Source organism: Corella eumyota, chromosome 1 (assembly GCF_963082875.1).
Source record: "Corella eumyota chromosome 1, kaCorEumy4.1, whole genome shotgun sequence".
Classification (NCBI taxonomy): domain Eukaryota; kingdom Metazoa; phylum Chordata; class Ascidiacea; order Phlebobranchia; family Corellidae; genus Corella; species Corella eumyota.
The window spans coordinates 12,216,588-12,229,815 of NC_137490.1; the positions used below are offsets into that span (position 1 = coordinate 12,216,588).

Consider the following 13,228-nt stretch of genomic DNA (forward strand, 5'->3'; position numbering starts at 1 on the left):
ATTTTACAGTTTTAAAATATATTTTTTGTTTAAAATGTTACAAATCAAAAGTTTTAAAGCAATATACCGCTTTTAGTAAAAATTAAAGTGACAAAATTCAAATTAAAAGACTTAAGTATCACTAATCTTACCAGATTTTAAATTGTTCTGTGATTTTAATTTCTCAGGATTTTCATTTGATATTTGGTTAAATTTATTTAAAAGTTTGATAAGAGTAATGGAAAGATCGTTGGGAAAATTGTATTCTTTGTTGTTAAGAAGTAATAAAGATAAACACTAAAAATTATTTAAAATAAATTAAAAACCTTTTTAAAAAAAAATCATTTGTTTAAATAATTTTGTTAAACAGTAATAAATAAAGTAATTAAAAACAAGTTTTTCATACTTCTAAAAAGAAAAAGATAAAAAATCATATTTAAATATTAAATACAGTTATGTAAAAAAGTTAAAAAGTAATATTTTTACCAGTTGTGGAAAAACATTTGCCGTGACATCTTCATTTAAGATTTTCAATGCAGTTTGTTTATGTCTTGGAATTGTAAATAAATTATGTCTAACTATTACTTCTTTAACATGGTTGTATACCAGAGTTACATAATCTTGAAGCAAGAATTTGAATTTCTAAAAAATTAAAATTAAAAACATTAACATTTTTTTAGGGTCAATAATTATACAAATACAGTAAATCTTAATTCTAAATAATTTTTTTTTAACTATTTGAAGTTGACGGGTTTAAACAATGGAATACCATGCATTCTTTATTAGCCAAGACATTTGCAATCAGTAAAGTTTGAAATTTGATGAGAATTTTGAAAAGTGATTTATTTTGTTCGTTGCTAGAAGAGAATCTTAAATTGCGATTTTCTACTTCGAGTATTTTTGAAAACTCCAGCAAAGTATGGCTACAAATATTTAAAAAAGTAAATTTAAACTTAAAATTTATTGACTATTAAAGTCCTGATTATTTCATTTTTTTAAGGCTTCATACAAAACATTTAATTTACTGCTACCATGGGATTTTAAAAACTCTAACTATAAGTAAGTCAAAGAAGTAGCAATTTAAAAAAAAAACTGGTTTAAGTTAAAAAATGTTATAGATAGTTGACTTTATTTATAGCCAAATTATACTTTTAGCTTTAAATAAAGTAAAGAATTTTATATCATTACCTTTTTATGCTGTCCAATATTTGTTCTATTAATTTCATTAACACTATTTTTTTTTCATATAGAATCTCTGTAGTTTTTGCCGACTTGTTAATTTTTGTTCGTTTTACTTTTCTTGCTTCTTGTTTTGATTCACAAGATTCTACATCTTTCTATAAGTTTGGTTGTTTTTAAAATTTAAATTGTTAAACAATAAAAAAAGAATACATCTGGTAAAAAATATACATTTGTAAAATATTAAAAACAATAACAATAATACATTAGTAGGAACAAGTTATCACAATTAGTATTTTAATTTTTTTTTAATCAACTACAATTTTAATTTTCTAACCTCAGTTAGATTAACATTGTCAGCTTCCTCTTTAATGAAACTTCCGAAATAAAGTTCCAAATTATTTTCACACAACAAGCTTGTTACCCATAAATCCACCATAAACACCTAAAAATAAAGTTTTAGAGAAAATACAAATCCCCCCCAAAAAATCCAATAAATTTAACATTTTATTTGCACAAACGTAATTTTATTACCAATTATATCCATTAAAAGATCAGTAATCAAACAATACCAGATTTCATTTTTTCTTTAGACAATAAAGTTAATTTACAAGTTGGTACTGAGACTTAAACTTTAGACCACGTGAACCAAACCCCAACCACAAAATTAATTTACCAACCTGACCGCTGGTGTTTGCTCTTGAGGTTAGTAAAAATGAAAGCACTGAAGCACGCTCTTCAGCTGTCGGAATTAATATTTTCCAAGCAACTTGAAGACAATGTTGAGCCGATTTTTGAATAGATCCTAAAATTCCTAAAAAAATATATGTTATTCATTAAAACATTACTTTGTCAATTCAAATAATAAAGATAAAAATATAACAAAATTTTAAAATATAAAACTATATAAAAATAATGTATTTAAACATTTTTCTTTTTAAACCAAATAAATTTTTTAACAAATTTAATATGTTCACCTGATTTACTAGCTAGATACACAATTTTAGATTTAATTGTATTAAAAGCTTCAGATTTTAAAATAGCGTTGCAGGCAACCAATTTATCTAAAAATAGAAAAGCAATTTTTTTGGTTTTGAGGTTCACAATTAAATACTACAATCCATACTTGTTAGGTTAAACCAGTTTTAGTTTTAAATTAGTTTTAAATTTATTACTGCGTTCCATGCTTAAGTTATTAATTACATTTACAGAGTTACATACTTAAATACCAAATTTTTTACGTAAATACTAAATTACATATTCACATACTAAGTTTATTACGTTAATACTAAATACTTAATTCAATATTAAGTTTCTTACTTAAACTTAAATTACATACTTAAATACTGAGTATCTTACTTGAATACTGAATTACATACTTAAATACTAAGTATCTTACTTAAATACTAAGCGAAAAATTATTTTTTACCTTTATTCTGTAGCATAGAACACAGTTGTAGTTCAAGAATTTTAATGCAAGAAATAATTAAAGATTCTTTCTCTTCTGACACAATACAACCATGTTCTGTGTTTATGCATGTCTATAATATTATTAAAATATTTTATTGTAAAGAAGTTTTGACAACACTGGTGTTAAAAGTTAAAAATTCACAAAACATGTAAAATAATTTCTTGTTATTTATAATCACAATTTAAAAAAATACAAAAAAAAAATTGTTACCAAACAAAGGAAAAAAACAAAAGTTTTCTTACACTTTCCAGTAAAGTTTCCAAAGCTCCAAAAGTTGAAGAAGAAATATCGATGATAAAGGGAAGATCTGGTGGAACAATTATTTGATCTCCATCATTGGATGTTGTCATCTTGTTGTATACAACAAATTGTACTTTTTCTCTGGCAAAAAAACCTAAAAATTTAAAACGAAATTATTTTTTGTTGAAATAAGGCAATCAAACCCTTACAAGTTCTAAATTCAATTAAAAAATGTCCATTAATTATATTTAGTTTTTAATAGCTCATGTGTTACATAGCATCCTTGGGTAAGGTGTTTTAAAAGGTTCTTAAACTAGTTAATAAAAAAATATTTTTTACATTTCTTTGAAATTGTCTTAATTAATTATTAAAGTAAACTGTTTCAATTATTTAATTAATTACTAATCTTACCAAGAAACTGCCCTTTCTCTAATTTTAAGATGCATTCATCTTCTATGAGATGAGAAGAGTTGTCCAACGTTTTCTTTTTCACCTACGAAAAACAAATCAAATACTAATTAAAAAAGTATACAATTCTTTTCAATTTTTAAACAAATGCAGTTTTCCAACAGAGTTGAATAACAAATATTTTTTAAAAAATTATTTTTTGGGCTTGTTTAAGACAATATATATATATATAAACTTACAAAATATAAATTTTTACCAACTCTTTAAAACTAAAAAAATAAATTTAACTTAAATACATACAATGTCATCGTGGGTTACAGCTAATATTGTGCGGTTAGCTGAAGTTACATCTTTTATCCGATCTGTTCCATTCAATTGCATTATTGCTCCCAAATTTTGAGGATTTGATTCCTGTGAATCTTTACCCAATGGCTTTTCTGTAAGTAAGTTTTTAAATTATATTCAATAAATATTTTTTTATTTTTAATATCAAACAAAAAATGACTTGATATTTAAACAGAACTAATGTTGTGTTTTTTTAAATAAGTTTCTTTTGGTATTATTTTAATAACATTATTATTTTGATATTGCCAAATAGACAACAAGGTTATAATTATAAAAAAGTAAAATTTACAATACTGAAAGATAACTAAAAAAAGTAATGTTAAAAAAACTTATTAGTACAAAGACACCAAGAACAATTATAATAAAAAAGTCATCAATATAACTAAACAAATAAAACAAAAAAAAATAAAAATTAACATAATAAAACAACATATATTGTAAAAATTTTTACAAACTCACCCATTAAGCCCCAATGAAAGACTTCACCCTCTTTATTAATAGCAATACTAAAAGTTACCCCTGCATGAACTTTAACAATAAATTCTTCTTTCAGTGCTTCGACATATTGGGGGGTCCAACATATTGAGGCAAACTCAGTATTTTTTAATCCAAGTTTTCCATGTTCACTATCACCCCATGAGTAAACCTAAATCAAATTTTAACAAATTTTACTAAACCTACTTTTAATGAATATATATAGGGTCACATGGAGGGGGGAATGAGTATAATTTGAAGTTCGATGAATTGTAATTTTTTAAACTTTTGCAATAGAAAAGTTTTTTTAATTTAAAAATGACATTATGTATGTAGACAATATATATGTGTAATTTTACTACCTTGCTACAATTAAATTAGGTAGTTTTACTCATTTCAAACTTATTGATTATTTAAATGGGTATATTAAAAGCATTTTAAAAAAGTTTTTTAAAATAAAACAAAACACAACAAGTAAATGCACTAACTTGTAGTTACTGTTTTTAACAAACTAAAAGTTTACTTTGAAAAACTAAATTTAAAACAAAAGACAACTTTGTTTGTATTATTTTACAACCCCTGCCAACATTTCACATATTTTTATTTTGTAAATTAAAAAAAGTAAAGTTATTAAATATAACTTCTATTAAGGTGCATATGTTGGTACAGTTCAATACATAGGTTTTATAGTTGTAAAAAATAAAGATACTTGGCTCAAACAAGCTATAAAGGTTAAAGATGGGTTAATTAATAATAATTTAAGTAACCTTTACGTAGTGCATAGTGAAACTTTTCTGTTACACTGCCTTATTATACTAATATTTGTTAAACCCATTTTACCCCATGATATTTTTTCTGTATACTCATTTCACCCCGATTTTAAATTTTTATTCTAATTTTACCTGTGAAAAAAACAGAGGTTAAATGCATAGTGGGTTTTAAACTTGGACACATATGCAATAACTTACAGCAGTAAAAATTGATCTGCAGGACATAAGTGTTTCCGAAAAATTAGATTGATTTTTGCATAAAAAAATTTTTTTTTTTTTTTTTTTTTTTTGATTTTAAAAAATATTATAGAAAACATATATAAAGAAATAATTCTTGTTTATTTATTTTATTATTATCACTTATCTTACACTTTACTAAAAAGAAAAATTTGTATCAACACAGAAAAAAAAATACTCATTTCCCCCCATACACTCATTTCACCCCATGATACACCCTACCCTTAAAACCCCAATTTTTTGTAACTAAAGTTTATGCCAATTAAGTGAAATAATTTGCAAAGTTCATTGAACAAAAACACTTAACAAAAAATTTACCTAAATAAATCAGTTTATAAAAATTTTAGTTATTACAATTTTATTTTTGACACTTTTTAAAAAATACTATTTAAATGTGGTAAAAAAATAAAAATTTTTAATTAAATTACCTTTCCATCATCAGTTACAGCCAGCGTGTGTTCATCCACAGTTCCACAAGATACCCCAACAACCTTTTGTCCTTGCAACCCCACTACAAGGGTGGGTATGTGTTGATCCATGGTACTGTCATGACCCAAACGACCAAAATTCCCACAGCCCCAAGTATAAAGTTCCCCTAAAAATGTAAAAAAAATCCAGTATCATTACTGAAACAAACATTTACATGCTTATTTTAAAATTTCATTTTCATAGGATTAGATTTGCTACTTTAACCTGTCTTAAGTTACCATGAGCAATTTAGAATATTATTAATAATGGTGACTAAAAATTAACCTTCTAATTTGTTTATTTCAACTTACTAACCTTTATCAGTAATAGCAGCACTGTAATTACTTCCACAGCCAATATCCACAATTTTTCTGCCAGATTCAGGGCCAAATGTTGTTATAAGAGTAAGTTTTGTGACAACGGAACAGTCTTGTGCATTTTCGAGTCCCAAACAACCGCAACTATTCAACCCAACAGAATAAACATTCCCTGCAAAAATCACAAAAATTTGAAAAAATTTTTGTAAAACTATAAAAATTTAAAAAAATGTTCAAAGATTCTTTATCCTGATTTAAAGTATTTTACTATTTAAGTTTACACATTTAAAAACTACGTATAAAACCATCAAAAAGCAATTTTAAGTAATAGTTTGAAACACTTAGTTATTAGCAAAAAAGTTTTAAGTTATGGACGCAAGGATTTTTACTTTTTTAAAAAAAATTTTATTAAACAATTTTTCTTATACCTTGATCTGTTAATGCAAGCAAGTGATTAGCATTGATATTTGATGCCAGCTTAACAATTTTTTCTTTAATGTCAATTTTCAGATCAACATCAGACCAAATTCCCTGTTTGTCCTCAATATCGAGAATCAGATTGTTGTCACAAAGCACAACAGAGAACAGATTTCCGCACACAATTTGTTTGAAATGATAATCAGAATTCACAAATTTTGAGAACGAAAATTTGGATTCGTTGTTACCGCAAGCAAAGATCTGTTTTTCATTTAAAAAAAAATAAAATAAAATTTAAACCAAATGAAATGTTAATATACCTTGGAATAAAGGAAAATAAAAAAAAAAAAAAAAAGAGAATTTATCTTAAATAACAATAAAAAGTAATTTATGTGAATCTTAATCAACTAACATCAGTGTTGTCAGGTTCTTTTGTCAAAATTTCTTTACATTTATCCTCAGTGTTGCCCGATTGAATTGCATTAAGAACCCCACTTGTTAGTTCACTTAGCCGAGACATCATAGAAACAGCTACTTCTTGTAACTCTAAATTTGCAAAGTAAGTTTAATTTTTTTTAATTTTTAAAATATAAAATTTAATTAAATTTCAATATTAGATTATGTAGTTAAATATTACTGATGAAAAAAAATAACTTCTAAACATTACAACATATACCAAAGTAAAAAAAATAATATTCACTTGCCATTTTAACCAGAAAAACATTTATGAATAAAAATAATCCTAATAACCTAATTTGTTGTCAGTTTTGGCTGAGGTAGAAGCATTTAAGTGAGTAGTTGTTGACAGGGTAATGTCAGACAAGATATCTTGATTTGTTACGCCATTGAACCTTTCTAGAAAATTCTTCACATTATACTTTGTTCCTTTTCTGCAATTTCAATTTAAAATAATTATGATTATATTTTATCTTACAAAGAAAAAAAAATATAAAAATTGGTGTGTATTTACTAAACCACCAAATTTATTAGTATAGCAAAAATTATTGATAAATAAGTAAAGTTGAATATCGTCCTTTAAAATCATTCAGATAGTATTTTACCATTTATTTATCATGTTAATTACCCTAATCAAATTAAAAAAAAAACAATTTATTAAAAAAATAGTAGATATTAAAAAACCTAAATATTTGTCTAAAAGGATATCCAATTTCTTTACCTATTGTCTGGGTTATCTTTTCGAGATTCATACACATCAATAAGAAACACAACAGTTTCAAGAAAGTGGGCAAGTTTTGCTCGCTGTAAGGAAAGTTCTAAAAAAAGGTTTAGGGCAATGTGTTGATCGTGAATTGGAATGTCATAGCGCAATGATGATGTTGCATCCTTGTCACTAAACATAAAAAAATTTAATAAACCTAATATTTTTATCTTTTGCTTAACATTTATTTTTAGTATCTCTGTGTCAATTTTGCTTAAAAGCCATGTCTAAATAACCTAAAAAAATTTAAATAAACATGTCAATATAAAAAAAAAATTATTTATTACATAATTTTTCATGAAATACATTTGTTAAGGTTTATATATACAAAGCCAAATATGCAAAAAATATTTACCACCAAATAACAGTTTTTAAGAATTTGTCAGATCTTTCTAAAATTTCCATCCATGTTTTAGACACAATCTTCTCATCATAAAGACAACCTGGGGGTAGCTCTTCGAAGGCTTGCAAGGTATCCTACAGACAAGATTTTCATTACCATGGTGTACTGATTTTTTTAATAAGTAAAACACATTACATGTAAAGTATTGAGTAGTTATTGTATAAATATCTACTAAGCATTATTGCCTTTTAATTCACTTGCCAGATAAAATATTAATTTATGAAGAACAACATATGTTACAACATAATAAAAAAAAGAGTTAATAATTTTAGAGTAACTATATAACCTTAATTAAACTAATTTAAAGATGATGCTTAACCTTAAACTACGGTTTATACAATCTTCTGCAGAATAATTTTTTCCATTATAATTAGAACATTACCATAATTTAAAAAATCATTTAAGAAGTTATTGATGTTTCTTAAATTAACAAAAAAAAATTACAAAAAAAACATATATATATCATTATAAAATATTGCACATCTATCAAAATAAACAATTAACACTTTAAATTACCTCAAGCATATCAGTGCATAAGTCTGTATGTTCTCCCATTCTCCAGGTTCTTTTTAGAAAATTAAAAGCAAACATGAGTGTAAAACGCCCTCCGACATTTGCCAATTTATCAAGTGGATTTTGGGGTTTTGGGCTAGTTTGTTCGTTCGAAACAGTTTTACTAAAAAAAGTAAAAGTTGAAACTGTTACAAAACATAAAAAAAAATTCTGACTTAGCATTATTTATTTTGATGTCATAGCACAAAAATTGGCAAACAATTTGAAATAAATACCATTAAAACATAATTATACAGAAACCTGATATTGATTTTAACAGTCGCACCTTGATTAGGCTAAAGGATAAGTTTATGTTAATCAATAAAGTAATATTTAAGTAAGTGCTCACCGACTTTTATCATTTTAGGAAAACACAAGATAAAAAATAATTCAGAATGCATTGAAAAAATTAACTAATTGCAAACCAAAACATTTTAAATTATAACACACAAAAATTTTATATATATAAAAATTATATATATATAAAGGTTACAATTAAAAAATATACAAAAGTAATTTAAAAAAAAGTTTATTATAATACCTTTTGCTTGTGTGTCCATTATTGGCATATTTTTGCTGAGAAACACTGTTAACATATTCAACAGCAACAGCTTTATAATGATGTGCTGATATAAAAAGCTGTTTAATTATTGTTGGTACTTGGGAGGTAGTGAGTGCAGATTCAAAACATAATTTTTCTTGTTCATTTTGTAATCTTTTTATGTAATTTTCCATTTCAGGTTTAGCTTAAAAAATTAAATCAATTTTTCTAATTTGGTCAGTCATTTGATATTAAAATTGGTCTAACAATAACACAAAGAAATTTTGTTTTTTTTATTATTAAAAAAATTAAAAACATACTTTTTTTAACTATTTTACCTATAAATGAAAAACATAATCATCAATCCAACACATAAGGTATGAAGTAAATAAATATAAATATTTCGCAAATAAAATAAAACATGAACTTTAAAGATCCTTAATGTTGTTAATTAATATATATTACTTGGAAGTGGTCCCCAGTTCCAGATATTCTGATTAAAAGATGCCAAGGTTTTGTTTTCATCTTTTAAAATAATTTGATCCGATAACATCTCTTCCCAAATTGTTTCCGTAATTTCATCTTCTTGTAGATCCTGTTAAAATATTTAATAAAAACTAATAAGTATTAAATAATTATTTTAATGCCTAACATAGTCATCAAACCTAGCATTTAGATCCAGTTTTTAATGCACGAACTTTATAGATTAATTTTAACAAAAAATATGGTACTTGCCTTTAAATTTAATTTAGCGTATTTTGGGTCTGGAATTGTTGACGACAAAGCATATTCGCTTAATGACATAGTCACAGTAGAGCAAAATCAATTAGGATTAAGCAATATCTTATGATGACAATATCTTATGACAAAGGGTTCACCAATGACCTTTAACAAGCCTGTTAAGTAATTAACAGGCTGAGCCGGCGCAGGCAAATTGTCCGGCTGCTACACCAAGCGAAACAGGCAAATTTCCTATAAACTTTCACACATAGTTTAATTCTATTAATCTATTAAAGTTAATAAAACGAGATATAAAATCTTACAATAACATAACATGTACAATTTAGTTATTTAAGTTAAAAATAACTTGTTCTATTATTTTTATAAACCGTCATTCGTCGCAAAGGTCTTCAGAAAATGTAAACAATCAAAATTTACTCACCCATTACATTTTCACAGGGTTGCCATATTAATACATAACAGTTACAGAAATAAAAATATTAAAAAATGACTAACAATACCCTAACTATTGCATCAATTTTCAATAAGATAATACTAAAATTAGCATTATACACCGAAATGCTATTCATTTTAATTTAAAAAAATGTGATACATTGTTTAAAATATAATCTATTTTATTTAATTTGTTGTATATTTTCTTTTTCTACATTTAAGGTAGGTTTGGTGTGATAATAAACTTGTAAGAACTGTACCACTAAAGTATTTAAATAAACTTATTATGTAAAAATGTTTAACTATAATATATATACTATATCACTAATTGTTAAGAGCATATGGAAATAATTGCAGGTTAACTTTTTAATAGGATAATCACTAAAAAAGTTCATACATAAATATTAAAAAATAAATAAATCTATGTATATTTCACAATTCTACACTATACATCATATAATCACAAAAAAATCTTCTTAAATAATTACTCAATGATAATAATGGCAATTCGGTTAAATATAAAAAGGTGTAAGAATTAGTATGAAAGTTAAATACTTGCATAGCAACACCTTGAAGCAATAGATATCAATATACAAGTTGACCAAACCTAAATCTATTTAAAAAATGTTTGACATTGTTAGTGTATTTGTTAGGATGATACAATGTCAAAAATAAATTTAAAAAACAACTAAAAAAAATTTTAACAAAAATATCCGCAAAATAACAACGAAAAAATAAGTTTACCCTGCACCAAACTATATCCTTAAAAATTTTTTTCTGTCAATAAACTTTTAATTTAAATATATTTTTTTCCACAAAATATTGCTAAATAAATTCTGTAACATATAGAAGCAACCTACATAAGCGCTCATCTCAAAAATTTAACTGATGTTGATTTTGTTTAATATTAATATTAAAAAAACTATCAACATCCACATGATGCATTAGATTGTGTCCTTATGACTTCTTTATCAACTGATAAAACAGTCGCCCGTTTCATGGTTGGGTAATTGTTTTTCATCATTGGCTTTTGACATTTAAGCTTGTGGGCAAGAGTTAAAAATATTGCTTCAACATTATCATTTTCAGAGTCTTTTTTTGCTGATGTTTCGAACAAAGGCATCGAATGAGCATCTGCAAACCTTTGTGCTAAATTTGTGTCAACCTAAAAAAATTAACAATGCTAACTTTAACGTTTTAATGTGCTACAAATTTATTTCACCAATTTTAAAAATATTACGACAGCATTTTTAAATGTATTTAAATTTTTTTTAAATATACTGTGTTAATAATATAAATTTAACCTGTAGTCTGTCAACTAGATCACATTTATTTCCAACTAATATTCGTGGTATGTTAGAACCGTCTAAAGAGTATCTGTCACATTCTTCAATCCACGTTGGCAACCCTTGAAAAGAGGACAACTACAAATAAATAATATTAATTTAATTATCATGCATAAAAATAATACATATTTTTTAAATACAATTTTTAATAGCTATATACAAAATTTTACAAAAAATACATTTTAACTATAAAAAGAGTACAAACAACAAAACAGCAAAAAACTAAATTAATATATATGTAAATATATTGATGCATTTAAGCACCAAAAATCGAACAGAAAAAAAAATAATTACTTTTGTCATGTCATAGGTAAAAACAACTGCATGAACATTTCTGTAATAATGTGGTACCATAGATTTTCTAAATCTTTCTTGGCCAGCAGTGTCCCATAGTTGTAACTGTTAGAAAGATATATATAACTGTCATAAAGATATTATATAAAATTAAAACAAACATACTTTTAATTATACAAATACAAACATGAAGACAAAAAGAGTTTTCACAATATAAAAATGCTCCAAATATTACCTACAAAAATTAACTTAAATTGTACCTTAACAATATCCCCATCAATGTCCACTGCTCTTTCACGAAAATCTACCCCAATTGTGGCTTCTGTGTTTTCAGGAAATTGACCAGCACAAAATCTATTTAAAGATATTTAAGAATAAGTAATTTCCTGCAATCAAGCAATATTACAATTTAAGTATTTTGAACCTAAATTTTATTTTTTTTTTTGTATATATATCTTTATCCTCGATGTGGGAAAGTCGAATGCACGACTTAAACATAGAGTAACATAAGTTACTCCGACCCAGTCTCGAGTTGCCTGTGGCAGTTTGGAATATTATAGAGACTATAATTGCCCGGTAATTATGCTGCTGATTAAGTGCTGGCTCAGCAGGAGTTCATACAGTTTATAGCGCCTTGCTCAAGGGCGCTACAGCTTGAGATCAGTGGGGATTGAACCCACGACCTCATGGTAGTGTAGCAAGAGTTCTTATCACTACACCACGCTGCCGGTATATTGCACCTAACTTATTGTGTCCAAAGGTTAGGCATAAAATGCTTTAACAAATGCCTTAAACACTTACCTGTAAGTTAAGCATGTCTTTCCAACATCGGAATCACCAATTACAATAATTTTAAAAGGAGCAATTTTTTTCGAAGTTTTATCCGTTGCTTTGCTGGTTTTATAATTACTTGGACCCTCCATGTTTAAAACATAACAACAGATATTAGCCTAACAGATATTTTTTGTGTATTTTATAAGTTAATTCATTAAATTATCCAGTTGTATGACTTTAAATATATTGTACCATATGTCTGTACGTACAACACACAAACTCACATTTTTTGTAAAAAGGTCACATGACGTAAACAAAATCATGTTATTCTCAGTCGCCAAATTAGGAGACCGATAAGTCTCGGGTTCGTGCCGTAACCCTTTTGTAAATCAAAATACATTTTAATTTGTCAATTTTAGTATTTTAGGCGTAATTTAATTGTTCAAAAAAATACTTAGCGGCATAAAAACTATTCTAAACGCATTAATACATTCACAATACTAGCTTAATAAATGTTTCCTAAAGAACTTAGAAACCAGCACATGAGGCTTCATGGTGTGATATTTTATATTTACATATTTTGTTGCAGTAGGTCGTTTTCTATAAAACTTATTTAAATAT

The 13,228-nt window shown here is 25.6% G+C and overlaps 2 protein-coding genes across 2 annotated transcripts in view; both read right to left on the reverse strand.

The window, feature by feature from the left end:
* The window catches only part of LOC145764021 (E3 ubiquitin-protein ligase HERC2-like), a 40,831-nt gene extending 31,247 nt beyond the window's left edge, over positions 1–9,584 (reverse strand). Inside the window, exons 1-22 of the mRNA XM_082575582.1 lie at positions 9,486–9,584; positions 9,021–9,225; positions 8,444–8,603; positions 7,880–8,001; positions 7,483–7,656; positions 7,056–7,195; positions 6,718–6,851; positions 6,317–6,566; positions 5,887–6,060; positions 5,532–5,698; positions 4,082–4,268; positions 3,578–3,714; positions 3,281–3,362; positions 2,872–3,023; positions 2,588–2,699; positions 2,136–2,222; positions 1,839–1,972; positions 1,496–1,603; positions 1,168–1,316; positions 749–902; positions 466–621; positions 132–276 (exon numbers count right to left, since the gene is read on the reverse strand). Of these exons, the coding sequence (XP_082431708.1) occupies positions 132–276; positions 466–621; positions 749–902; positions 1,168–1,316; positions 1,496–1,603; positions 1,839–1,972; positions 2,136–2,222; positions 2,588–2,699; positions 2,872–3,023; positions 3,281–3,362; positions 3,578–3,714; positions 4,082–4,268; positions 5,532–5,698; positions 5,887–6,060; positions 6,317–6,566; positions 6,718–6,851; positions 7,056–7,195; positions 7,483–7,656; positions 7,880–8,001; positions 8,444–8,603; positions 9,021–9,225; positions 9,486–9,573 (3,217 nt within the window). The 5' untranslated portion in view covers positions 9,574–9,584. The remainder of the gene's footprint in view (positions 1–131; positions 277–465; positions 622–748; positions 903–1,167; positions 1,317–1,495; positions 1,604–1,838; positions 1,973–2,135; positions 2,223–2,587; positions 2,700–2,871; positions 3,024–3,280; positions 3,363–3,577; positions 3,715–4,081; positions 4,269–5,531; positions 5,699–5,886; positions 6,061–6,316; positions 6,567–6,717; positions 6,852–7,055; positions 7,196–7,482; positions 7,657–7,879; positions 8,002–8,443; positions 8,604–9,020; positions 9,226–9,485) is intronic.
* A 968-nt stretch (positions 9,585–10,552) lies between these two features.
* LOC145756014 (putative Ras-related protein Rab-33) lies at positions 10,553–12,884 on the reverse strand. Its single transcript, XM_082572239.1, has 5 exons — positions 12,635–12,884; positions 12,094–12,187; positions 11,834–11,938; positions 11,498–11,617; positions 10,553–11,358 (listed from the first exon to the last, which is right to left on the reverse strand). The coding sequence occupies exons 1-5, from the start codon at positions 12,754–12,756 to the stop codon at positions 11,119–11,121; spliced, it is 681 nt and encodes a 226-aa protein (XP_082428365.1). The 5' UTR covers positions 12,757–12,884; the 3' UTR covers positions 10,553–11,118.
* Between the last annotated feature and the right edge of the window lie 344 nt (positions 12,885–13,228).

Excerpts from the sequence above, each read along its gene's own strand:
- LOC145756014 (XM_082572239.1), bottom strand. The coding sequence starts at position 12,756 with ATGGAGGGTCCAAGTAATTATAAAACCAGCAAAGCAACGGATAAAACT. Across the intron at positions 12,188-12,634 it reads AAGACATGCTTAACTTACAG|ATTTTGTGCTGGTCAATTTC; the intron begins GTAAGTGTTTAA and ends ATCTTTAAATAG. Across the intron at positions 11,939-12,093 it reads TTGATGGGGATATTGTTAAG|TTACAACTATGGGACACTGC; the intron begins GTACAATTTAAG and ends TCTTTCTAACAG.